Below are 24,983 nucleotides of genomic sequence, written 5' to 3'. Positions count from 1 at the left end.
GTGTAAACACTATAGTGAGATGCTGTCAGGGATGGTTCGAAGAAGGGCAAACAGGCAGAAGAACAGGTACTGGACGACCTCGAAGAACTACAGAACGCCAAGATCGCCGACTCCCAATTATGGCCCTAAGAGATAGGTTCGTCTCGTCGAGGACGCTGGCGGATCAGTGGTTCGCTGAGTATGGAAGGCCCATTGGGATACGAACCATTTATCGCCGCATAAGAAGTTTTGGATTGATTTCCTACCGTCTCTATCTCGTGTTACCCCTCACCTTAAATCATCGTCAAAATCGACTACAGTGGTGCCAAGAACGGATACATTGGACTCTGGAATGGGATAATATCGTGTTTAGTGACGAATCCAGATTCTGTTTCGGTATGCATGATGGTCGGGCAAGAATACGAAGGAGACGGGGTGAAAGATGGGATCCTCAGTTTGCAATACAGAGGCATGTCCATCAGACTGTTGAGGTAATGGTTTGGGGTGTCATTGCATATGGTAGCAGGTCACCTTTAGTTTTCGTCAGAGGCAGTATGACAGCCCAGCGATACATCCAAGAAGTCCTGGAACCTCATCTTGTGCCTTATCTGGAAACTCTTGTTGATCCAGTTTTCCAACAAGACAATGCTCGACCACATGTGGCTAGAGTGACTATGGACTTCTTCCAACAAAATGCAGTCAATTTGCTACCTTGGCCACCTCGATCTCCAGACCTCTCACCGATCGAACATGTATGGGATATTATATGTAGAAGGTTGCATAATTTACCCCATCCCCCGCAAACCCTAGCGATGCTGTGTCATGCTGTCCAGTTAGCCTGGAATGAGATCCCCCAAGAGGACATCAATCACCTCATTAGATCCATGCCTAGACGTGTACAGGAATGTATAAGACACCGCGGAGGACCGACAAATTATTAAATTTTTTTTAGTTTTTAACAATTAAATTTGTTCAACTTTTTAATGAAGTATTTGTTTTGGCGTAAACAACATGCATACCAAAAATTATTTAAATCAAATCATTTTTACGGGGTGTTCTCTTTTCTATGTCACGCAGTGTATTTCAAGGTATTTCCGAGCCATGTTGGTGTGCAAAAATTTCATCAGAAATCTACCCCTGGAGATTGATAGGGTAGGTGGCCAAACTTGAAGGTGTTATTTTATGATTGCTGAGGCGGACATTCTAGGCCAAAAGCTGATATAACCGGATTTGCTTTTGTTATACAGGGTGTCGAAATGTTAGGTGTTGCGAAAACAATTTAGTGACGCAAATTGGAATAGCGTCGAACCTTCGGTGAAGTGATAAATTAACTGTGCATCTACATTTAATTTCAGATAGTTATCAAATTAAAATAACGGGATGATGCAAATTAAATTGCAGTAGCTAATAAATTTGTATTAAGCGTAATTATATATATATTTTATGTTTCTGCGAAAAACTGTTAATTATAAAATCAATGGAAAATGCAGTGTCAATAAAATTGACCATTTTATGTTAATTAATGTAGAAAAACTTCCGCGTAACTGTTCCAAATCTTCCTAGCGTCGACAGATCGTCACAAGTCATGATGCGAAAGGTAACTAGGCCGGCGGCATAGATTAAACTGGGCTGGGTCTAAGTGCAAACATGGAAAATTGCATGTAAGTGATCTAAAACAGTCAAAAAAGTTCATCGAAACGCTTTAAACGAGTTAAAAAAGTGGAGCAAAAGCTGCTAATCTGTGATCTCGGCAGCTGTAAATCATATGTAAAATTCAAATTCGCAAATAAGTCCACATAAGTTTCCCAGGAACATTATAAATTTACTCTTAACAATTTGTCATAGCGCTATTTATAAATCAGTGTGTGGATTTTCAATGGCGAAGGCGAGTGTTAATGAAGTATCTATTATTGCCTTCACAATAATAGATAGTTTCATCGGAAATCGTCCAGGGCAAGAGGAAATTGATATTGCCGTTCTATTCAAAGCTTCAAAGCTCAAACTCGCATTAAATATAATGGCTTTGAATAGCATTCGAGGGGCCAATACTGCTATAAGCTGCCAAGTACAGGTTTTAGTGGGTACTTTTAACCGAAAAAGGAAGTAGCTACGTAAGTCTGGTCGCACTGAGATTATTGAGGTGCACACAACTATTTATTCTCACTACTTCACTCTGCATTCTATCGAGAATAGCACAAAAATAGAAAAACTAGAACAAAGGGAGGCCCGTGAATAAATTATCGTGTGGTTGGGAATAGTGGCGTGACATCCGCAAATCAGATATGGAGTTGGGTTTCATTTTATGGGCCCTATGGAGGATTCGACAGGCCTATGCGATTACATATACATGGGCTTGATATGGTTAAGGTCAAGCATATTCACATGCAAACCTACAGCTAAATCGAAATATTAATATTAAATTTCCTGGCGAAGATCTATCTGAGTTCTGTGGAAGAATGCATTGAAAAAGAGACCATTCGAATTGATCGCGATTAATAAGCCCCATATTAAAATGGTAGCGAGGAATGTGGTCAAGGTTCAACAGGAACATCTATTCGAAGTATCTGTAATATGCATGTCATAAATAATCATCAACTCGTCTTGACAGGAAACATGAAGAGAGCTTCATTAAGTTCTTCCATTAATGTTTCGATCACAGAAAGCAGTCAACCAATTAGGTGAGGTAGCGAAGAAGGCAGTTTTTCAATAGAAGTTCGATATTCATGAAAAGAAAATTAGTGTTTTTCTTCAAAATTCCAAGTCAGGTGATTTTTTTAAATATTGGTTAAATGGAGAAAAACTGGCACCAATACGTAAACTGCAATAGACGGTGCAATTAAGGCCGTCAATGACAAAACAAATTAGCGGATCTGACGACAAACTTGGTAGGAAAATTAAGTCGAAGGTTCATTATCTCTAAACAAGAACAAAGTTTAATATTGTTCGTATTTTTGAACACAATGACGTCGAACAACAAAGTGGGGATCGACATAACGTTTTGGCGTACGGGTAAAAGATTGTCAGTCCTTCGCGAACACGGTACCAGCACGCCGCTGATTGGGTACTACCGGAGTTTGCAAATACTGTTTTGCCGGTACCATCTTCCTGTTGCTATATATTACCTACAAACAAACTACGGGGATTGTGTTTGGTGTTTGGTAGCAGCGTAAGCACTCTTGCTGGAAGTTGATTCAGAGCAATGACGGGTATGTTTATTTCATTTTTTACTTTATTTTGAGAATCTGAAAAAATTGTTTACATAAATAATTGAGGAAGATGTTCAAGATTAGATCGATGTACTGAAGACGTTCGAAGTCATGTTCGTTTTTTCAAAGTTTTGGTGTAGGTACTTACCGTCCATGTGAAATCTTACCACCCACGCCTTTTCCCGAAAAACTTTTGTTTTTTAAATGGGATTATAATAGCGAAGTAATATAATTTTTCCGGGTAATCGTATCACCAATTTCAAATTTATTCCCTTCCTATGATTTTTTAGAGCAAAATGTTGAAATTGGCCAATATCGAGGTTCGCAAAATTAATATTACTTTTTCTTGATTTACACTAAGGTTCACATGGTATATTTCTTGGAAAAAATGCAGGCAGAATGTAAAAAAAAGATTTTTAATCTCAATTCCGAGAGCCTCTATTACCATCGACATCTAAATTTTAGCCGAAAAAATTATAGAAGGAAGCTAAATTTACTTAATCTGCTAACTGAATAAACATAAAGTTCGTCATAAATTTTTGTTTGGCTACTTTTATTTCGTCCTTAAAATTGGTATACAAACTTAACTACCTACTATTTGAAGGTAAAATTCCACACATCGAAAGGCTACATTTAGCTTAAATAAATGTTGGCATCGGTTGCCCATAATAATCTTGAATTTGCAAATGTTTAACTGTAAGTAGTAAAAAACAGTAATAAACCAACTTGCGTGCCTCCTGGTGTTTTTAAAAAATTTGCATTTGCTATCTGGTGGCATATCTACCAGCGCGGCATATACTTTAGGACGTGCTGTGCTCGTCATATAGAATATGCTTGAGGATGAATTAATTTTTCTTCTTTCCGAAGCAAAAAAAAACACGGAATTACCAGAGATGTGCAAACCGTTTTGCTGTAACTTAATATGTTGAGAAATTACAGATCTTTAATGAAGCGACTCCTATTCTTCGAAAGAATAATAAATATTCGCACCGTAGTGAATGATACCTTTTTCCTTCTTTTCTCACGGGTGAGTCTTCTCAAGACATCCGACCAGGTGTTCGAAGGGCCGGGTAGTGCTGATGGCATCAGGCTTTGTGTGGATCAGCCGAAAAACTGTGAACAAAGAATTGAAAGGACGAGTAAAAAAAAGCGAACCATCATCTAAATTAAGAAATCCACAAAAGAAAAAAGTGAGAAATCGAAAATGTGTAACGATCTCGATGGAGATATTTGAAGAAAATCATAAGATTGCGTTAAAGAAATTCAAAATAGCGCATAACACGACACTGATCAAAGAAGTAATTCAGGAAAAGGTGATGAACTTGTCCCCTCATAGAGAAGACGTTGATTGTCTTCGCATTAAGTCAAGGAAAACCAAATTAAGGATATTACCACAGAAGAACTGAAAGCAGCTACAGCTTAATTAAGAAATAAAAAAACCTCGAGGATAGACCTTCATATATCTTAAGTTGCGAAGATATGTAGGTGTAAAAACTCCGGATATTCTTAGCAGGATCTTTAATGTTTGCATGGTGAAAGTTGTTCTAGCAATTTCAAAGGTTGGTAAACTGGTCGTCCTAGAATAGCAGATAAAGGAAGGGGATTTGTAGATAATGGATGGACCTATATCTCTAACAAACATAACGAGAAAATTACTGGAAGTCTTAATAGAATAAGCTGGTAAGCCGGATGAAGTACCAGTTCAGCCTGATGCAATGTGGATTTTGAAAAGAAAAGGCTATCCTTGATGCTCTTGCAATAGTAAAAGACGTTGTGGGTATAATTAAAGCTAAAGCTGATAAGGATGAAAATAGGGAGGTCTGTACCGCGATTCTCGTAGATGTAGAAAATGACTTCAATTCAGTCCTGAGGAATAACGTCGTAAACACGCTTAAAGGCAGGAAAATCGCTATCCACCTCATGAAAATAATGCACAATTTTTTATCAAATAGAATTCTGGGGATATGCTGGAGGACGTCACTTCTTGAACAATTTTATCATGGAATAAATGGTGAAATCATACCAGGAACTCGGCATTACACTACTTTCTAGTTATTTTTTTCTGAAGGCCAGCCTTCGATAATATCTGCAGAACCTTTTAAGATAATACATCACCTTTTTACCTTATCAGAAAGAGCAAGAGTTTAACAATAAATTTGCTTACCAACTCTACACTGGTCAAGGCGTGTTCAATAAACGAACAATGATCAAACATTGAATTTCGACGGTCTCGTTTGTAACCAAAGGAAATGGTGACTCCGCCATTATATAACACATGGTGTATAGTATTTTTTTGCATTTGTTTCTACACAATAACGTCAAATTTTGTGAAAAAATTGACACTGTTTGGTCATGAAACATTGCCAAGTGGTGAACAGAAGCCGATGATGAAAGTCTATTTGGGATGTCTGAGCAAAAACCGATGAAATAAATATCCAAATGAAGGGCAAAGTGAAATATTTTAAAATTGAATTGTTCTTATAAGTTCAGTTTAAACGGTTGATAGGCGGGATTAGATTAAGCGTGAATATTCTTTATCGTTTCATTGAGCTATCTCGAAACTGCCTCTTTTTCCTTAGACCCAAAGCGTATTCAACACGAGGAGAGTAAAAAGCCGAGATGAAAGATTTTTCTAGAGACTTCCCTTATAATATTCTCGAGCTTTAAACTTATTACCACATGAAATCGCATTATTTTTGAAACTACGATTCGTTCTATGGTAATACAGATTCAGTGATTTCTGGTTGATCTTCAGAGTTCATGACCTCCCAATAAATTACCCGACAGTTAAACACTCAAAGGTTTATAAGATCACTATATACAGGGTGTTTCAGGTTTTAATCGGAAACATTTTACGGACGATGGAACTCAGAAAAATTATGAGAAAATTTCATATGAACTTGTACGTTTTAAAGCTTCGTTGTCGAAATACAGGGTGTTAAAGTTTCAGATTAAAAAAACAATTATTTCGCTGCTACCTGAGTTTTTGAGATATCAATTTGAAATTTTCCAGGGTACTGTTTAGAATCCACACGGTTTGATTTGACAAATCGCTGTGAAAATCTACAGGGTGCGTTTCCATTCACGTATCTATAGGTAAAATGAATATCTGCGTTTTCATTCGAAGTGAATTTTCTCGGCATAATTAATGACACAAAACTGAGCAATCTTTCAAATCGACTAAAGAAACGTGACAAGTGTGTCACCAGTCGACATGGCGGGGGGGGCATTTGAAATTTTTCTGCGTAATGGCTGCGCTAGACAAAATTCTTTACAGCTAATTGGTGGTACATTTGCAAATGGCGGGAAAACGGTAACAGATACGAAAAAAATCCAGAGACGAAAGAAAATCCAAGAGAAAATAAGTTTTTAAGTTGAACAAGGAATTTAAAACATTGGCCAATGAAAATCAGCAGCACCCCACAAAAAAATTTGGGATGGTGAAATGAAGCTTGACACTGAAAAAGGAGCACCCTGTAAATTTCTACGGCGATTTATTAAATCAAATCGTATGGATTTTAAATAGTAGTGTGCAAAATTTCAAATTGATATCTCAAAAATTTCAAATTGATATCTCAAAAATTTCAAATTGATACCTTAAAAAATGCAGCTGTGAAATAAAATTAAAAAAAAAAACTGAATCTTTAACACCCTGTATTTCGGCAACGAAGCTTTAAAAGGTACAAGTTCATATGGAATTTCCTCATAATTTTTCTGAGTTCCATCGTCTTAAATTTTCCCGATTAAAACCTGAAACATCCTGTATATGGCGACAGGCCATGTCCATCCAAGCTGCATAATGAGATAAAGTAATTGCTAATAGGGCTTAACGACATTAATTATCTTTTTGGACAAGGTCATGCGATAAGGTACAAAGGTAAATATATGATAATACACCACATGCTTCGGGCTATATAGTTTTATATTTAATTCACGTAGATGCTGTATAAGTGCACGATCGGGAAAATATTTGTAATCTGAGTAAGTGCTGTTTACCTTCAGGGTGCTATTGTCCGGCATGTGTTGTCATCATTACTGAAGATAATAAATACGTTAGATTTGTTTATTTTGCCTCAGTGCTGTACCTGCCGCGGAATGCCACTTACATTTTCCTGAGATATATTGTGTTTTGAATTTATATGGATCTTGACCCACACATGGCCACAAAATAATTGCGACCCAAAATAAAGTTATTCACGTCCAAATCGCATTGATGTATTCGGATCAGGTGCGAAAAGTATCATGAATATTATAGACCACCTGTAGGCGTTTGCTTTGCTACTTGGTAGCGAAGTTGCTAATTCTCGTCAGCTCACTGATAGCTACTGAGACACCTTTATCTGTGGCATAGTTTTTATTTTTAGATAATGTTGGTTAAATCATCTTTACGTTCACCTTCGCTCGCCTTTAAACCTCCAAAATTGTTTGCCTCATCCGAGGAGGGTTAATGGAGGACATTCTGTAATCACCTCTATTCTGAAATGCTCGAGCTAATTCTTCAACATGAGTAGCTTGTTTTTCCCACCTTACGGTTTAACAGCCATTAAAAAGAAAAATGGCTGTTTGGCGGTTTGTAGACATTCAGACTCGAACAGTTACAACAGACATCGTAACTGCCCCCGAACTTACATAATCGCAAATTTTTTGCTTAACCACATGACTTTGAAGGTCGCAGCAACCATAGAGGTGTAATTATGAAGAACGTCCGAGAAAGAGCAACCTTAACCAACTTGTTTGCATCATGAAGTTTTTGCGGAATCCTCATTCCATGAGTTCCACGTGTGTGAAAGTTTGAGATGATGCTTCAAAAATTGAATGATTTCATTTTTCATATTAAAATGCTTCGAACATTATTCGATGCTTTTGATAAACTGACTTTGCAGTGGGCAGGTTGGTCCAGGCTAATTACACCATACCATGGTTTCATTCAAGTGCACAGAACTTCATATTGTAAATAATCCTTTATATTGGGCGCAATATTTAAAACAGTCTTTCCGCGAAGGAATTTGCCCATAAACGTGTAGAATAAATCACGATTCATGATAAATCTCAGTCACTATAAGTATGTCATATTATGTTTAGATTTAGTAAGTTAAACATAAACACTGACGCTAAAGTTACTGATCTCATCAGTTTACAGCTCCCAATTTTATTTATGTGACACCAATTTAAATATTTATTGATTTATTATTCAATAACTAATCATTATGGGTTCCCGCAGACATTCGTCGGCCGATTGTCTAGTCGGGATCGGAGTGCGCAGTCATGTGCGTGCATCTATCGGCCGATTTAAAATTGGTGAATGTGTGCACTCACGCCTGTCTTTAGATTAATTCATGAACCCAATAAACTGTCGGCCGACAAAAAGTTGCTAGTGCGCGCGGACCGTCAAGATGTTCTATTTGCGACTTCTTTTTTCCGTTCAATTTCTACGACAACATGACTAAATGAAATTTTCTTATCTGCAATTAGGTCAAATCGACACTTGAAAAATATTTCTTTATGTTGATTTAATATGTAAATATGCAGGATGTATTTAAAATACAGGAAAAAAGTATCTTGTAAGTGCATAAATCTTTATGCCATTCCTAATCAGCAAATGGCATGACTAAAAATCAGTTTTGTGGGGTTTATAGTGTTGTCCCTCTGACGTACTGCAGAGCCATTTTGAAAACATTCCAACTTTAAAAGCCTTTCGAGATCAATAATCCTTAGATTTTACAAACAACTCTATTGACGGTCGAATGGGAAAACTTCGAGGGCGCAAGTAGATCGCGAAAAATTAGAATTGGTGAATTCCCTTCCGTGATAATGGATAATTTGAGTTCCATTGCTGGTTGCAATGGTCTTCGACGTTTAAAAATTCAAAATTAACAATGAACGTAAGTATTTCATTATGACGAAGACCTTCTCACCTAATTATCAAATAGTATATTTGTGGGTACCTACCTAGTTTCAATGACATTGCTGTTCTCCTTGAGCTGTCGGAAAAAATTCAACTTGATCTTTATCAGTTATGCTGTTTCTTGTTTCCGATAACATTTTCTAATGGGAGTATATACCATTTTTGGAAGGTCAAGCCGTGGCAAGAGTCATACTAAACTCAATCGATTCCAAGTAGTTGGTATAGTCACCTTACAATCTACCCAACAGAACCAAAATTCAGCATCGACTTTCTTGAACTATGTCTCTCATAGTTATGTGTATAATATGTCGCGGAAGTGGGGAATTGAGTATCCATCCTTTATACTGAGTATTGTAAAGATTTAAAATCAAATTTAAAAACTCAGGATCGGACTTAAAAAAGTCAAAATTATGGAGCTTTGTCCGAAGAAACTGACACTGAAAAAAAATTTTAAGTAAAAGAATGTCACTTATTTTGAATTTCTCAAATAAAAACAGCTAAAACAAGACCTTTTTTTCAATTTGAAATTTACCCGGATATTTTCGAAAGTGGTCAGGACGTTGCAATGCCAACAGGCGATATGATTCATGGAATGGAATAGAATAGATGGAAAACTGATTCGGCAATTATTTTCTACTTTATCATTAGCTTTTAAAGGTTTTTTTTGGTGTACATTTAATCTTTGAATTACAAATGAATGTTTTTGCGATATCAGCTTGGTTACGCCAAATATAACTTTCCAATGCTCCAATCTAATTCAAATTTTCTCATCAAAATGGTACATATAAACCGATAATGAACAGTGTATTAAAATATGATTAATGTATTTTTACTGAAACTCATTAAAAACCGCTTTCAAATATTTATACCGAGAAATTAGTCTTGGAAAATATATAAGTTAATCTGGTATAATTATCCAAAAAATTTCTTTCTAATCCGCACTTTTTGTGCATAGACCTATTGAAAAATAACCATTCTTGGAGTTTTAGACGAAAGGCTGGGAAACCGCTTTAGTTTTAGAAACATAACTTTGAATGTTGCTCACACGACCTACTGAAGTCAATACAACTTCAATTAAGTTAATAGCCTTAACAAAGAGCACTAAGGGGGGTTGTTCCATTTTCATGAATCTTTCCAGAGTAGTCCTACATTCAATTCTAACGACAGAATCGATAATAATTCAGCAAAACAAACATCTCCAATAACTCAGAAAATCACTACAACGAGAAGCATACTCAAATCACTACAAGAAAAAATTATTATTGTGCCTATTAATTATTATTTAATCTCCAATTTTCTTTAGTGACTAAATACTACAAATACAGAACCTTTTGCTTCGCTTCTAGTGCGTAGTTATGCTGGATTTTGTGGAGTGAGTTTCAGATATTTAGTATTATGGTATTTTATGGTGTATTATGGTTCGGAAAATTCAAATGAAATCTGACAAAAAATTAGTTCCGAGGATAAGATAAAATCTAAGGTAACACCTGTGTCAACGAAGCCAGTAATTTGGAACAGGTCTTTTAGTCAGAAAACCCTCTAGAATAGATAGGTTGGTATTTTCACTTTCAGACTGGATAGGAATTTGTGAATCAGGTCCTATAAAACGATACCAATTCTTATCTTTTCACTCAAATGATATCATTCACGAACATAATACTTCCTTTTCTTAGAGAAAATACGAATTTGTGGAGAGCAGATGGCTGGAGCAGATGCCGACTTAAGCCTAGTCGTTATCAGGAAGTGAATTTAAATTGCTTAAATATCAAATCTTCGCTTTTAAAAAGTATTTCTCACGGACAGTGGATTTGTTCCTTGTCCAACTTTTGGCCACAAGGTAAAGAAGAAGAACGATTAAGATTTTCCTCGTTTCCATGGTGGAAACTGGAAACAATAAACATTGACACCTCTCCAAAAATCTAATTAAAAAAAAAATCTACCACGGAGGTACGAGGAAGCAATAAACAGAAGTCGGTCCATTAGACAGAGCCGTTGGTGGCACCGTGGCCAAATCGAAACAACCCATCGAAAACCGTTTTCCTGGTTTCAAACATTCCAACAACTTCGACCATTTTTTACAAATACAGCTGAACATTAACTTGTTGCTCGTATCATCCATTATATTTGTCGGGAGACTACATATAAATTTCTCTTCATGTGAAATATTAGATAATTACTGTGGATGGTATGGCAACACAAAGTAATACAATTCCAGCCCAGATTTTGTGCATGTGGTCGGAAACACGGAGTGGTTTAGTCCCACTCATCATGTCATTGTCATGTCAGAATAAATCCTGCAGTCGTTTAAAGAGTGAGTGGCAACGTATTGTCTGTTAAAAATGATTAATGTCCCTGCTTATTACGAATGTTCGCTTTAATGAATATAAGTTCTCTGTACGCTGTTTTTCGCAATTATGAGGACCAAGCGTTGTAACTCATGACTGCTCCACATTAAAAAAAATGATTTAATTTGTATAATGATGTAACGAGAGAAAATTGTAAATACATTTTTATGAGTTTTAAACGAGTTTCTTAATCTCGTTACATTCATAGCATTATTTTTAACAAAACTGAACGTATTGAAGATGTATGAAACCGCAGAGGACCTATTCGCCACGATCCAAATAAAATAATGTTAAAGAAACAGAGAAAAAATAATGTTGAAGAAGCAGAGAAAAAATAATGTTGAAGAAACAGAGAAAAAGTAAAAAAAGAAAAGGAAATATTGGAAAAAAGGAAAATAAAAAAGCATAGAAAAGTAGATGTCAAAGGACATCAAGTTTGATGACCTAATAAATCAGAAAATCTAAGTATCTTTTCTTTGTAGAAGACAACCGTTGAGCAACAGATCCCGAAACTTAAATTCATTTAACCCTTCGTTTCACGGGTGAGGTCTATCAGCCCAAGTAAAAATTAAATTTAGCTATAAGTCTGAAATTATTTAAACTAAACTGTTCATGTTCCAGGTACCTTTCATTTACCTAATGACATAAGTTTACTGAAATTTCCGTAAAAAAATATCAATCAGTTTTTGAGTTATTGCATTGTATGTCCTCACAGGCCTCACCCGTGCAATGGTACATTTTTTATAGGCACATATTCAAATTCTCAATTCAATTCTCAAAAATTTCTCAAGTTTAGTTAAGACAAGCTAAAAAGTGGCAGAAATAATAGGTTTATATTGGTTTTGTTACATTTCAAAATTTTAACAAGACATATTAGGTCGTGTAGTATGAAATGAGTAGATTCTCGAAATGCCACATTCAACTGCGAATAACTTCACTCTAAATCTATATTTGGACTTGACTTTTTTATGTGGAAAAGGCACATTCTTCCTCTTTCGATTAGAGTTTAAAGTGTTAAAAATTATTGAAAACTTTTATTTTTATAAACATTTTTGTGCAGCCATGCAAAATAGTGAAATTCGTGTGTTAATGAAATATGAGCTCCACCGTGGAACCACAACAGCTCAGACGGCTCGCAATGTCAATGATGTGTTTGGTACTGAAGTCACTTCACAGCGAACAGTATCTCGTTGGTTCATGAAATTTCGTTCTGGCAATTTTGACCTAACAAATGAACCACGTGGACGACCTGAAACTCAAGTGGATAACGATTATCTGAAAGTGTGGAAGCGTGGTGGAAGCGAATCCACGTCAAAGTGCAAGCGAATTATCGTTAATATTCAGTGTAACCAAAAAAACAATATTGACTCATTTGGCTGAAATTGGTAAGGTGAAAAAGCTGGACAAGTGGGTACCGCATGAGTTGAGCGACATACAGAAAGAACGACGTCTCGAAGCTTGTGTTTCTTTGAAATGGATCCTATATGACAATACCAGACGTTCATCGCAGTGGTTGGATCAAGATGAACCACCAAAACATTGTGCGAAAAAAAATCTTCATCAAAAGAAGCTTATGGTGTCCGTTTGGTGGTCCAACGCAGGTGTCATCCATCACAGGTTCCTGAAACCTGGTGAATCGATTACGGCTGATGTCTACTGCCGACAACTGACCGAAATGATGAGGCAACTGACGCCAGCCAAGCAGCCAAGATTAGTCAATCGAAGCGCACCTCTATTGTTGCACGACAACGCTCGGCCACACACCGCACAAGTCACCTTGGCCAAGCTACAGGAGTTGGAATTGGAAACTCTTCGTCGTCCACCGTATTCACCCGACTTAGCACCCACTGATTACCACTTCTTTCAAAATTTGGATAACTTCTTGGTAGGGAAAACATTCAACTCCGACGAGGCTGTCAAAGCTGCCTTCCAAGAGTTTATCGACTCCCGGCCTGCAGGTTTTTACAGCAGGGGAATCAATGAACTTCCCGTTAAATGGCAGAAGTGTATTGATAATGGTGGTGCATATTTCGATTGACAATAAAAACATTTCATATGGAAAAAAATGACTAAAGTTTCAATTCAATTCTACTCATTTCATACTACACGACCTAATATTATAATTGATCTAATCCTGACAGGCCTCACCCGTGAAAACGTGTAAAACGTTACCCACCAGTAAAACGAAGGGTTAAACTGAAATGGGACGTCTATGGAATGCAGGCAAACGCGTTGCCATGAGCTTGCAAGATAAACTTGGTCTAGATATCAGGAATTCGCAGACTGAGACTCAAATCGGGGTATCGACAGAGCGTGTCTGAAATCGACAAAAACAGCGATAAGTACAAGTATCAATACTTTTTCCGATTTCAGACACATTCAATAGTTATCTCGGCAATTTCCACTTTATATCACGGTAAGTGGGCTTTAAGCGAACAACATAAAATGATAGTAAAACACGCCTTTTTCCCACGATATAAACCTCTTATCACCAATAATGAATTCGAATGGAATTTTTCAGTTCAACACTACTGCTCGCCATTAACCGGGCAACACCATTCTCCTTCAACAATTTTACCGATCATAAATCTAATTTTTGGCATTGTGCATTGACCAAGACCTGCATAAAATTGTCGCTCTAGTTCAAAAACGTGATATTCATTAGGACAGGGAAACCTATTAAGGTAGACAGACAAACATTTGTTATAAGCAAAATTGACCTTAGATTCTATCTGACCCTGTGTCAGTGTACAATGTGGGTACCACTTCACAGTTTACCTCGACTCTTACATCAATTTGATGAATTTTCAAGTGGGTTGATTCGTCCATTTTTGAACTTGCAGCATTGCTCTAATGCGATTTTTTTCCACGATGGAGGCCAACGTACTTTTAGAGAGGAACGTCAGATTTGGATTGCTCCTTAATTGACCTCAAGCCAAGTTTGTCGTTAATACACGTTAACGATTAATTTTTAATAAGTTCGTGGCTTTAACTGCTTAAATCCTTATATACTTTCCCGTCATTAACGGCTAATATTAAAATTTTTCGTTGCTTTATAAATATATTAATTAGAGATAATTTTCGCTTTAATGCATTGCTAATGCAGATCCTACGAAATTAATTAATCCGTTTCTTTAATAATACATTAGATCCTTATAAAAGGCATATGAACGGCGTAATACTGGACATAAACCCATCGATGTCTCAACAGATCTAATCAAAATTCTTTCAATAGCTCAATGTCAGCAAGTGACATACTTCCACATAATACATTGTAGGTACCAAGCGTAGTACGAATATACAGAGGATGATAGAAATCATGACTCAATAAGTTTTGACTCGGTTAAATTACATAACGGTCATTTTTGCAAAATTGTGTTAATTCTAGGACAGGGTCGTGGCATGTGATGAGGTAGTGGTTTTTTAAAGGTTGCGGTCAGTTTTCTATGTGTATCAGACCAGTTAGAAAATAAGCTGCCATAAATACGATCAACAATCTTGATACGAGTTCGGACTGTGACGAAGCGAGCGTAATTAGGTTTCTTCTGTATTCCAATCTGAGGTAACGCGCGAGCTAAAAAATAATATTTGTACAGTATGTTTCAAAAGCATGGAAACGGTCAAATATTCCAAAAAAGCATAAATTTGCAAATTTCCTGCAGGGGGAGTAAAATGTAACGTTCACTAGAGTACAAAAATTCCAATGTTGCCAAACATGATCTTTTTTCCCTAGAGACCAGAATTCTCCTATCTCAAATAAGAGTCCCAAGATAATATTGTATTATTTGATTTTACAGGTCATTCTAAGTCTTTTCTGTAAACCATACTTACCTCCAGAGGTTTTTGAGATAATGAGAGTTCTTTTTATATTAGTATCTGTGGGCTTCGAGACACAGTAAAATGACTTGGACTGCCTTAGATTTCAAATACCTGTCAAATGACATCAATTCGGGAATTTTCAAAATTTTAGAAATTTTTGGCAACTTGAAAATTCAAAAGTTGACGTCATCCGATAGATCTTTTAAAACGAGGATACTGCAATGCGTCTTCTTCTATATCAAATCCCTACAGAGTTACACATTGTTAACTGTGAAAAATGTTAGGTCCCGCTATTTCAAAAACCTCACTGAACATGACATTCTTCATAGGAAATGCCTATAATGGCCGACAGAATCCAAAATTTTATGCTAATATACAAATTTCATAAAGCAGCTCATTGTCGCACAAGTTTGATTAAAGGGCTAAATTCCCAAAACGGTATCGAAAGTGCTTCATTTCGATGCCCTTTTGAGTTCAGAACAATGCGTTAAAGTTGTCTTTTCCTGATTCATATAAGAAAATTTTCGAACATTGCTGTTTTTATCGTTGAACAGGGCATTACATTTAACATCCCTGTAGAAAGTTTGACAATTTCCATTTTAACTTTGGTCATTGTTCATACCCGTAGCAATACAGATATAGATTGAATGTTTAACTGGTCTCAAATTTTGAAAGACTGTATGGTCATTAGCGCCCTGGACATTATTTTAATTTGAAGTCTCATAATAACCCACGTTTATAGTTATTTTTAGCTAAAATTTGCCAGTCTCGTTTGAAAGTGTCGTTATAGCATTCCATTGCCTAATAATGGTTATGATGATGAATCGCACATATTTATATACAGTTGTCTGATAGATTTACATGGTGCCTCTATCACCTTGAAACCGTTTAAATGGATTTAATAACAACTTCATTTATTTATTAGCATTTTGAAAAGTGCAAAGATTAAACTGGACGGAGTTGATCTGCTGGACTCCACAAAAAAATAATAGCGCCCAGTAGATGTTGGTGATTTTCGTAATTATTCCGAATAGAGCAATTAAAGTCTAAGTTTTTCTTGATGTTTTTTTTTGTATTTCGCTTTATTTTTTAGTTTAAATCCAAATTCTTGCGTATTTCTGAACTAACTTAGGGCAAGTCAAAAAATTCAAATAATTGAAGTTAAATCTTTAAAATCTCCAAAAAAGAACTATCGTGTCGTCGTTGGTTAGTTCGGATTACCTGTCTAGATTCTTTCGAAATTCATAGTAAAAACTCAAATTTTAAATATAAACCGCAATTAGCATTGAAATGAAACACAATATAACGTTTGAAAAGTCGGGAAATCTGAGGAAAATTTAGTAAGTCTTGCGTAACATCGATTTGCAACTTTTTCAAAATTTTACAATTTTTTATTATCTTCCTAAAAATCCCTATCTAATTGCTCAGATGATGCCGTAACATCTGCCCATGGCACTACATAACGATGCACAGCAGGTATTTAATATCTATTGAAAATGAAGCAATGCCCCATTGAAAGGAAACGATCGTTATTTCTCAAGAACCTTTCCAAGAACCCCTAGGTAGCTTCTTTAATAGTACCAAAAACCAACTTTAGCCTTAGATCGAAACGCGACCGTACACCTATCTATGAAGCCATTCATATCCTTAGTTGGAAAGGCCACTGATTGTGTCAATAAAAGCCATATTACGGTGCCAATACGTGTTATGGCGCTGCTATGGTGATAACATGGTAATGACACCATTAAATGTAATTACTAACTTCAATCTAATATTTCCATTGTTTCGATTAATGTTACCTAACGATAAAAATCCGACATTTATTTTTCTTTTTACGAGGACTGATTATATGTACGAAAATTATACGCTACGTATCTGATCAAAAATAACCCCGTTTATGTGTCTCGTTAATATTAATGGTCTAGTGAAATTCCTTGTGAAGTAGGAAAATCCCATTAGCAAAAGAGTGACTGCTTCTCATTTCGATGCAAAGTACATTTACGCCTAATAACATTCTTGTTGTGACCACGGCAAGAGTTTAAATAATAATGCTCATTCCTATGTTATGTGTATATGAATCTTCATGATCATGCAAATCCTAAACGTAGTAGCAAATACAGCGACGCGACTGATGGTACTTGGTACTTATCGTTTTGGACCAACTGACCATCGGGCGCTAGGTCAGTAATGCATTGTCGTGATTCTGAAGAACTTGAAGGCCGCGAGGCCGGTGAGATTGCTTAAGTTTTTTTTTCCGCATAATCTCCACGCTAATGCCTTAAATTCAATAGGCTGCATGGTAAAAGCAGCTTTAACTGCAGGTCATTACCACAACACAAGGCTGGAATCAAAGCAAAAAACACATTGATTAAGGTACTCGCGTATCGTCACAAGGTGTGATTCAACGACCGCTCAATTAAACTAAAAAATTTTTGACGTTATTTGCATAATTATCATATTATATATAATATTAGATAATTAGGAATTATTATTTAAAATTTTGCGTCAATGACTGGTTTTAAGGTTTTGCTTAATTTGATTTCAATCATCTTTTAAGAGGATGCGGGACTAATTTGAATTTTTCCCTTTTCAGATATACACAACATGACTGCCGCCAGTTATAATGCCAGTAGAGGGCTTTTAGATCTGAAGCCAGGTATTTTTTTTTAAATAATGTAACGTATGTTAGTTAAAGAGCTTAATGTGGATTTGCAGACGCTCTACTGATCAATTTAAAATTTAAAATTTATTTCAATTTCAGATCCGAGAACTGCCGATTGGCTTTTGGTATCGAATCCATTATACACACTAGGATTATGTCTTTCATACGTTTATATTGCAAAGGTAAGTCGCTAGAAAAATAGGATTTTTTTAAGCAAAAGGTTTCAAAGAGGACCTATAAATTTGCTCCGAGATTGCCTTCAATAAAGGAATTATTGGATTTTGGTTTAAGCAGGGCGTATCCACTAACCTCAGCGACAATTCTAATACGTACCTTAAAGCAGCACTTGATTCACCCTTTAGCACGCATCTTATCGCACACCGCACTCAACAACAGCCTCCCTTATTTTCCCTAAAAATCGACATCTCCACAATAATCCCCAAACTCCTCCAGCGGTTTATTTGATGAAATGAAATGGAAGGTGGTCGAACAGGTTAGGGCCCACTGCGTTCAGTCTTTAGGGAGGAATAAGAATATTCGTGAATGTGTTATAAATTTAACCGACCTCGTACCTTTTACGGTTACCGAACACCTCCCGATTGAACTGCAGGAAGGGACACCCTGTATATACATGGATATGTACCTCGGTGAATGTTTGTTAGTGCAATTTACTATAAAACCGAAAAGAATTATTATACATAATATTATTAAGTACCTTACCTGTTATTATTCTAACATGACGATCACATGCAAACCGTAGTAATTTACTTAAATATTCAGTGGACAATACTTAATAATGGTGGCAATATTTTGTAAATACAGTATATAATCATAAGATGTTATTGTTGCATCCATGAGCGACTGGAATACCTAATTAGCCTAGGAAGATGTTTAGTACTTCCCGGGAAAATTCATAAGTATCAGTACCTAATCGTCTTCTACCGCCAATTAATGTGTTTAACGATAATTTGATTACTCACTTAATTTTAAGGCCGATTTTAATTGAAAGCTAACGATATGTCTCGATTTTGCAGTTCCTAGGACCCAAATTAATGGAAAACAGAAAGCCTTTCCAACTGAAAAACACCCTAATTTTCTACAACTTTTTCCAAGTAACGTTTAGCATATTCTTATTCTATCAAGTAAGTAGGTACCCCTTTTGCTTCTGATTATCGCAACTCCTTGCATTGTTCCTTTTCCAGATTGGCATGGGTGGGTGGTTTACCGGCGAATACAGCTTAAAGTGCCAGCCAATAGATTACTCAAACAAGCCAAGCACAATTCGAGTAAGTCTGCTTTAAAATTTTTAAAAAATGGATCCAGCTCTATTCCTTTTCAGATGGTACATGCTTCGTGGTGGTACTTTTTTTCCAAGTTTACAGAGTTTTTTGATACGGTAAGTTGAAATAAAAGTTGTCCTACAAATTGTCCTAAAGAAAATGTGGTTTATTGCAGCTATTTTTCGTCCTAAGGAAGAAATTTGATCATATTACTACATTGCATGTCATCCATCACGGAATAATGCCAATGTCCGTGTGGTTCGGAGTGAAATATTATCCCGGTAAGTGTCCCTAAGCGACTAAACAGGACATTGAAATTTTTCCCCAGACGATTTTTGTTCCATTTCGGATTCTGTAACTTTTGATATATGTAGGTGTTTCTACAGATGTGCCTCCCTGTAACTTTCGTTGTTTTTGGCAAAGTTACATCGTTAACATCGTTACAGATTTCAAACATTATGCACTATACATATGTAAAGCTTATATCCCAGGAACAGGAAAAAACTCTATTTGGCACCATTATGCTTAAGCGTAAACATCAAACATCATTTCCATTAGGGATACGCATGCAACAGTATTTAGTCACACTTAAAAATTTACGAGTTGTTTGTAGGTACCAAAGCGGTCACGCACGATCCTGGTTTTAATTCACTCAGCCATGATCATTAGTGACCATCGTCTTTTTTTTAGCAATTCTAGATTATAAGTTACATTTCCTGTTTTTAGGTGGTCACAGTACGTTCTTCGGCTTGCTGAACACATTCGTTCATATCGTCATGTATTTCTACTACTTTCTCACTGCCCTCGGACCTCAAGTACAAAAATATTTATGGTGGAAGAAGTATCTCACCACGTTCCAGATGGTAAGGCATCGATTATCATGTTTTAATTTATTATATTTCTATATATATTTATTTAATTAATTGGAAAAAGCTGTAAAATGTTATACTCATTCAAAATTTAAGTTTGTGGTTGGGATAAAACCGTCAAAGTAGGTACTTATTCAGCAAAAAAAGATTTTAGATGGGAGTGCCCAAAGGATCGAATGTTTGCAATTGTGCTACCCAAATTTCTCTTATCCAGCGAATTTTTCTCGAAAATGCTAGTGAAGAGGGAGAACCCGATTATTTTTTCCGGATGCAGCACCTAACACTTGTCGATCTCGAAAAATGGCCGTTTTCTACGACCTTCAAAGAACTTTTCTCAGATTCAGGTGACCTCAAGTGCCAATTCAACAATTTCTTGTCGATCACCTGAACACCTCAAGTTTCGAGTATTCGAGGTTCTGCTAATTAGGACATTTTTTTGCCGCTGGGCAGTCAAAATCATTTCCCCTTATGGTTTCTTAATTCGACGATGCGGTCATGTTAACATCCCACGCACATCCATAATTACGTTTCCCTATTGGGTTTTTAATGCTGTTTCTCGTATTGCGCAAAAATCTTCGCGACCTTGATCACAAGCCACAAATAGTTGTATGATGTTTCAGATCCAATTCGTGGCCATTATGGTGCACGCATTCCAGTTGCTCTTCATCGATTGCAACTTCCCGAAACTGTTCGTATGGTGGATCGGCTCTCACGCAGTCCTCTTCTTCTTCCTGTTCAAAGACTTCTACCAAAGGTCGTACAGAGGAGGGAAAAAGGCCGCATCTAATAAATCCAAGGAGGAGTCCCTCGTCAACGACTCCAACGGCGTCTCCTCGAAGCAAAACGGGGCTGTGAACAGTGCCTCTAAATCCAACGGCGTTGTCAAAGACGCGAGTGATTACTACGTCAGTGGTGTAAACGGAGCCACTCAGCTACATCAGCGATTAAAAGACCAATGACCTGTCGCTTAGTGATAGAAAAGACAATTAAATTATATGGGTGGTTTATAAGCTAACTAGGGAATCCATATTAGTACCTGCGATATACAAATATGTCGTTCGTATATGTGCAATGTAATTTGCCGAGTTTGAGCTGAGCTCTTGTAATTATAATACCTATCCTCGAGTAGGTTCGGTAGTTGATACTTCCCAAATCAGCAACGTGTGATATCTACGTATAGCATCAGTAATACGATTAGTCTAGCATATATTTGTGGCTTCGTTGAATAATTCTGCAAGGACCACACCAGTAAGCCCTAGCGCACACGGAGTCGCTGACAAGTTTGACGACGGCTTCTCAGGAGATAAGATATTCCAAGTGCTGATTCAAGGATGGGATATTTTTCATGGAAAACACATAGAAATGCCAGAGTAAAATTGTGGGTTTAGGTACCCCCCTATACTAAACTTCTTAGATATGTGCAAGATGTTCTCAGAGATCTCAAGCGCTTGCCAGACTTATCAACGGCCTTGTATTATATGAGAATGATTACAATTTAAAGCAGTCACAGCCACGGGTCTAAGTAAATTGGATGCAGATTTACAGTCAGTTCAATTGATCATAGTGCAGCCTTAGAATTCAAATACATTTGGTAACAAATACTACTTTTGAATTTTGACATTTTGTATTGTGAGACGAAGACCGAACTTGCACTAGACCCAACTTTTGAATGAATTGAATTACATTCAATAAACTCTTGTGTAAAATGTGTGTTGATTTGTATAGCTGGAAAGGGATTCGGTACGGAATGTGTATTAGTAATAACAAGTCTTTCGGCAAATGAATTGTAGTTGATCAACTAATCCGCCAGTTAGGCATAATATATTTCCGTCATAAAGTCCTTTGTCCGAGTATTTTATCATGCCATGTCGAAATTATTAATAGAGTTACATATTTGATGTTTTTTCTTTGAGGTAAACCATTATTGTTTTGTAACAGTGGTTTTAATGCCAGCATAAAAGACCCAAACTTCCGTCTTCGAACAAAAGGTTCTAGTCTAGTAATACTTACTCTAGTTGTTAAGAACGTTAAATTGCTATTATGGAATCCTTATAAAATGGGGGTTATAGGTGTAGGTGTATAAATTTAACGCCAAACATTTGGGTATAGAAAATAAGACCATTGCTCAATTTTTTATATTCATTAAAAAGCAATATCAAATATTGTTGTATAATGGGTAATGTGTATATATTGTCTGTTGAAGAGTTTAGTGTTAGCTAAAAGATACTTAATTATCCACATAGAAGTCGCGGGACAGGTGCCTTTCAAATATTTCGTTCGTTCACACAATACCTATTGAGTACTTGTACCACGAATAGGTACCTAATGAGAATTGAAATAAACTGCAATGCTGCAATTGCATAGCGATACTTCAGCTTTATCATGCGGAATTATGAATCAACTTTTGCTATATCACTACTCTATTGTCATAAATATTTCTAATGTATAAATCACAACTTTCTTGTTTAAAATGTGTTTAACACTTCATTTTGTACGTTGTACTTCGAGGTTCTGTTAGCAGCTACTTAAAGTCACATAAATAACACAAAACAAGTCACTTGTTCAACAGTTACATTGTACTGACGATTCCAGTTTGTATTATTCACGTAGTATAAATTCTTTTTGGCAGTTGGGATGATCTGTTATTTAACGATTAAGGGCTAAGTTGTTGATATTCTGTTAACTGTACCTCTAAAGCTGTTTTCATAAAAGCAAAAAATCTGGCCAAAACTAAGACTTTCTTTTTAAGTTTCTATGAAAATTAGTGTGTAGTTGCACTTAACAACACATTCATAATTTGGCCCTATAGCAGGTACTAAACCCGAAATAACGAATCATCTAAACTAAGACACAAGCTAAATTTTGTCAGTCATCATTTTTACTTATTTTACAAGAAATATTTCTAAAAATTCCGTTTAGAAATTATTATATTGTTATAGCTGAACGAATCTATCAAAATTAGGTTGTTATGTAGATTTTTAACTATTTTTTATTAAACAGAAAATTTTAAATACAATTCTAGTTTTATTGCATATGCTCATCAACATAGGCTTGAGTCCCTATATTGGCATCTCACGAAGCGCAAGAGATACAAAATCGATTAAATTGGGATAAATCTGAGAATTTTGATGACCATCCCATTGGTTAGATCAAATCTGATCCAAATTATCGTTTTCGAAAAGGTCTTCGTATCTCGTAAGATGACCAAGATCATAGCGATGCAGCTCGAAAAATGAACATCCGATTAATTTTCTTGAAAAGCGGCTTGTTGGTAAACTTATCAGGAGTTTGATATACAGTGCACGACACTTGATTACTCTCACCATTTATTTGGTCTAATTTTCTTTAATGATAAAATGTTTGTTTAGTAAGCTATTTATATAATTAAATTAAATGTTTTTACAATATTTGTTCAACATTTCTTTTAACACTTTCGAACTTTATAAGTCCGATAATATGTTAAGCAAAAATTTAAATTCATAATGCGACACATGATTACTCTCACGTTTAGAATTAAGGCAAAAATTTGTATTTAAACCTAATTCCTAATCTTAATATTTAGTATGTCCTCCTTGCTTCTCAATGACTGCTAACATTCGATGAGGCAATGAATTGAATAAATTTTCTATTAGGTTCATTGGGATTGATTCCCAAGCGACTGTAATGGCAACCATTAGTTCTTCTCTGTTGGTAAACTGTCTTCCCTCAGTATAAACGCGTTTGACCAACCCCATAAGTTTTCGATAATACTTAAATCAGGGGAAATAGCAGGCCATTCTAAAACTGGAATATTATTGGTAGTCAACCACGTTTCGACTACTTGGGCGGTGTGAATTGGCGCATTGTCTTGTTGAAATATCCATTCTTGATCCGGAAATAAAACTCTTATGTTATGAACCTGCCTTTGAAGCAACTCCAAATATTTTTTAAGCAGTTTGCCGACCTTCTAGAAACTTTATACCAACTCTCCCTGGACTTGAAATAGCGGCCCCAATCATTACTGTCCCTGCCCGGCTGTGACGACGTGCCAAAACTTTTCTTCCTTCCTTATGTCATGAAAGTAATATTGGAAACCATCAGGACCATCCAGATTAAACTTTTTTTCATCGCTGAAAACCACATTTTTCCATTCCTCTGTCCAGCTACGATGATTGCGTGAAAACTCCAAACGTTCTTGCCGATGACGCGTGAGAAGTAAAGGTTTCTTGCGTAGTTTTCTTCTTTTCAAATGTGGACACTTCTTTATTATTCTTTGGATGGTTCGCACGGGCGCATTAGTTCCACTCTGATCCCTAATTTGCCTAGCTGTAGAAGAACAATTTGACGTAATTCGAAGAATCGCACGACGTTCCCTTGGTGTTGTTGCAGTTGAGGTGCGTCCTCGCCGATTGTTGCCATAATTATTGATATCTTTTAAATAAGCATTGATTACCCATGAGCTTCGTCCGGTTTTTCTTGCAATTTCTCCATTTGAACAATTCTCCTGTCGATATGCTTGAATGCTCCCTCTTCCTTCCAAAAATAAAGTTCTACCTCGTCCCATACTAATATCAAAAGCATTTACGACGTGCAAATTGTTATCAATCGATTGTCAATCTGTTCTCAAGTGATCTGGTCTTGTTTATTCTGCGTACATAGTCATCTAGGATTTCAAAAAGTTAATGAGAGTAATCAAGTGTCGCAGTGTGAATAATAGCATTTGCTTTGAAAATTCTTCTAACTTTAGAATTCGAAACTATTAAACGGAATGTTGAACAAATATTGTTAAAATATATAATCTAATCACATATGTAGCTTGCCAAACAAAAATTTGACTGTTGAAGAAAATTAGATCAAATAAATAGGTGAGAGTAATCAAGTGTCGCGCACTGTATTAGCAATTATAAATGAGTGCAGTATGGAATTACATACTCTGCCT

General features: G+C 36.2%; 2 protein-coding genes across 2 annotated transcripts in view; one reads left to right on the top strand and one right to left on the bottom strand.

Annotated features, from left to right (window-relative positions):
* The window catches only part of LOC136418748 (uncharacterized), a 130,672-nt gene extending 130,382 nt beyond the window's left edge, over positions 1–290 (bottom strand). Inside the window, exon 1 of the mRNA XM_066404919.1 lies at positions 272–290. The gene's annotated coding sequence lies outside the window, so the exon portion shown is untranslated. The remainder of the gene's footprint in view (positions 1–271) is intronic.
* A 2,712-nt stretch (positions 291–3,002) lies between these two features.
* On the top strand, positions 3,003–23,081 carry LOC136418749 (very long chain fatty acid elongase AAEL008004-like). Its single transcript, XM_066404921.1, has 9 exons — positions 3,003–3,185; positions 17,848–17,910; positions 18,016–18,098; positions 18,951–19,058; positions 19,119–19,202; positions 19,256–19,312; positions 19,372–19,477; positions 19,923–20,059; positions 20,686–23,081. The coding sequence occupies exons 1-9, from the start codon at positions 3,179–3,181 to the stop codon at positions 21,022–21,024; spliced, it is 984 nt and encodes a 327-aa protein (XP_066261018.1). The 5' UTR covers positions 3,003–3,178; the 3' UTR covers positions 21,025–23,081.
* The last annotated feature ends 1,902 nt before the right edge of the window (positions 23,082–24,983 follow it).

Source organism: Euwallacea similis, chromosome 37 (assembly GCF_039881205.1).
Source record: "Euwallacea similis isolate ESF13 chromosome 37, ESF131.1, whole genome shotgun sequence".
NCBI lineage: Eukaryota > Metazoa > Arthropoda > Insecta > Coleoptera > Curculionidae > Euwallacea > Euwallacea similis.
Note: the sequence above shows the minus strand (reverse complement) of the source record. Positions and strands in the feature narration are given on the sequence as shown.

Coding starts and splice junctions, on each gene's coding strand:
- LOC136418749 (XM_066404921.1), top strand. Junction 19,313..19,371: donor TTACAGAGTTTTTTGATACG/GTAAGTTGAAAT, acceptor GGTTTATTGCAG/CTATTTTTCGTCCTAAGGAA. Junction 19,478..19,922: donor CGGAGTGAAATATTATCCCG/GTAAGTGTCCCT, acceptor TCCTGTTTTTAG/GTGGTCACAGTACGTTCTTC.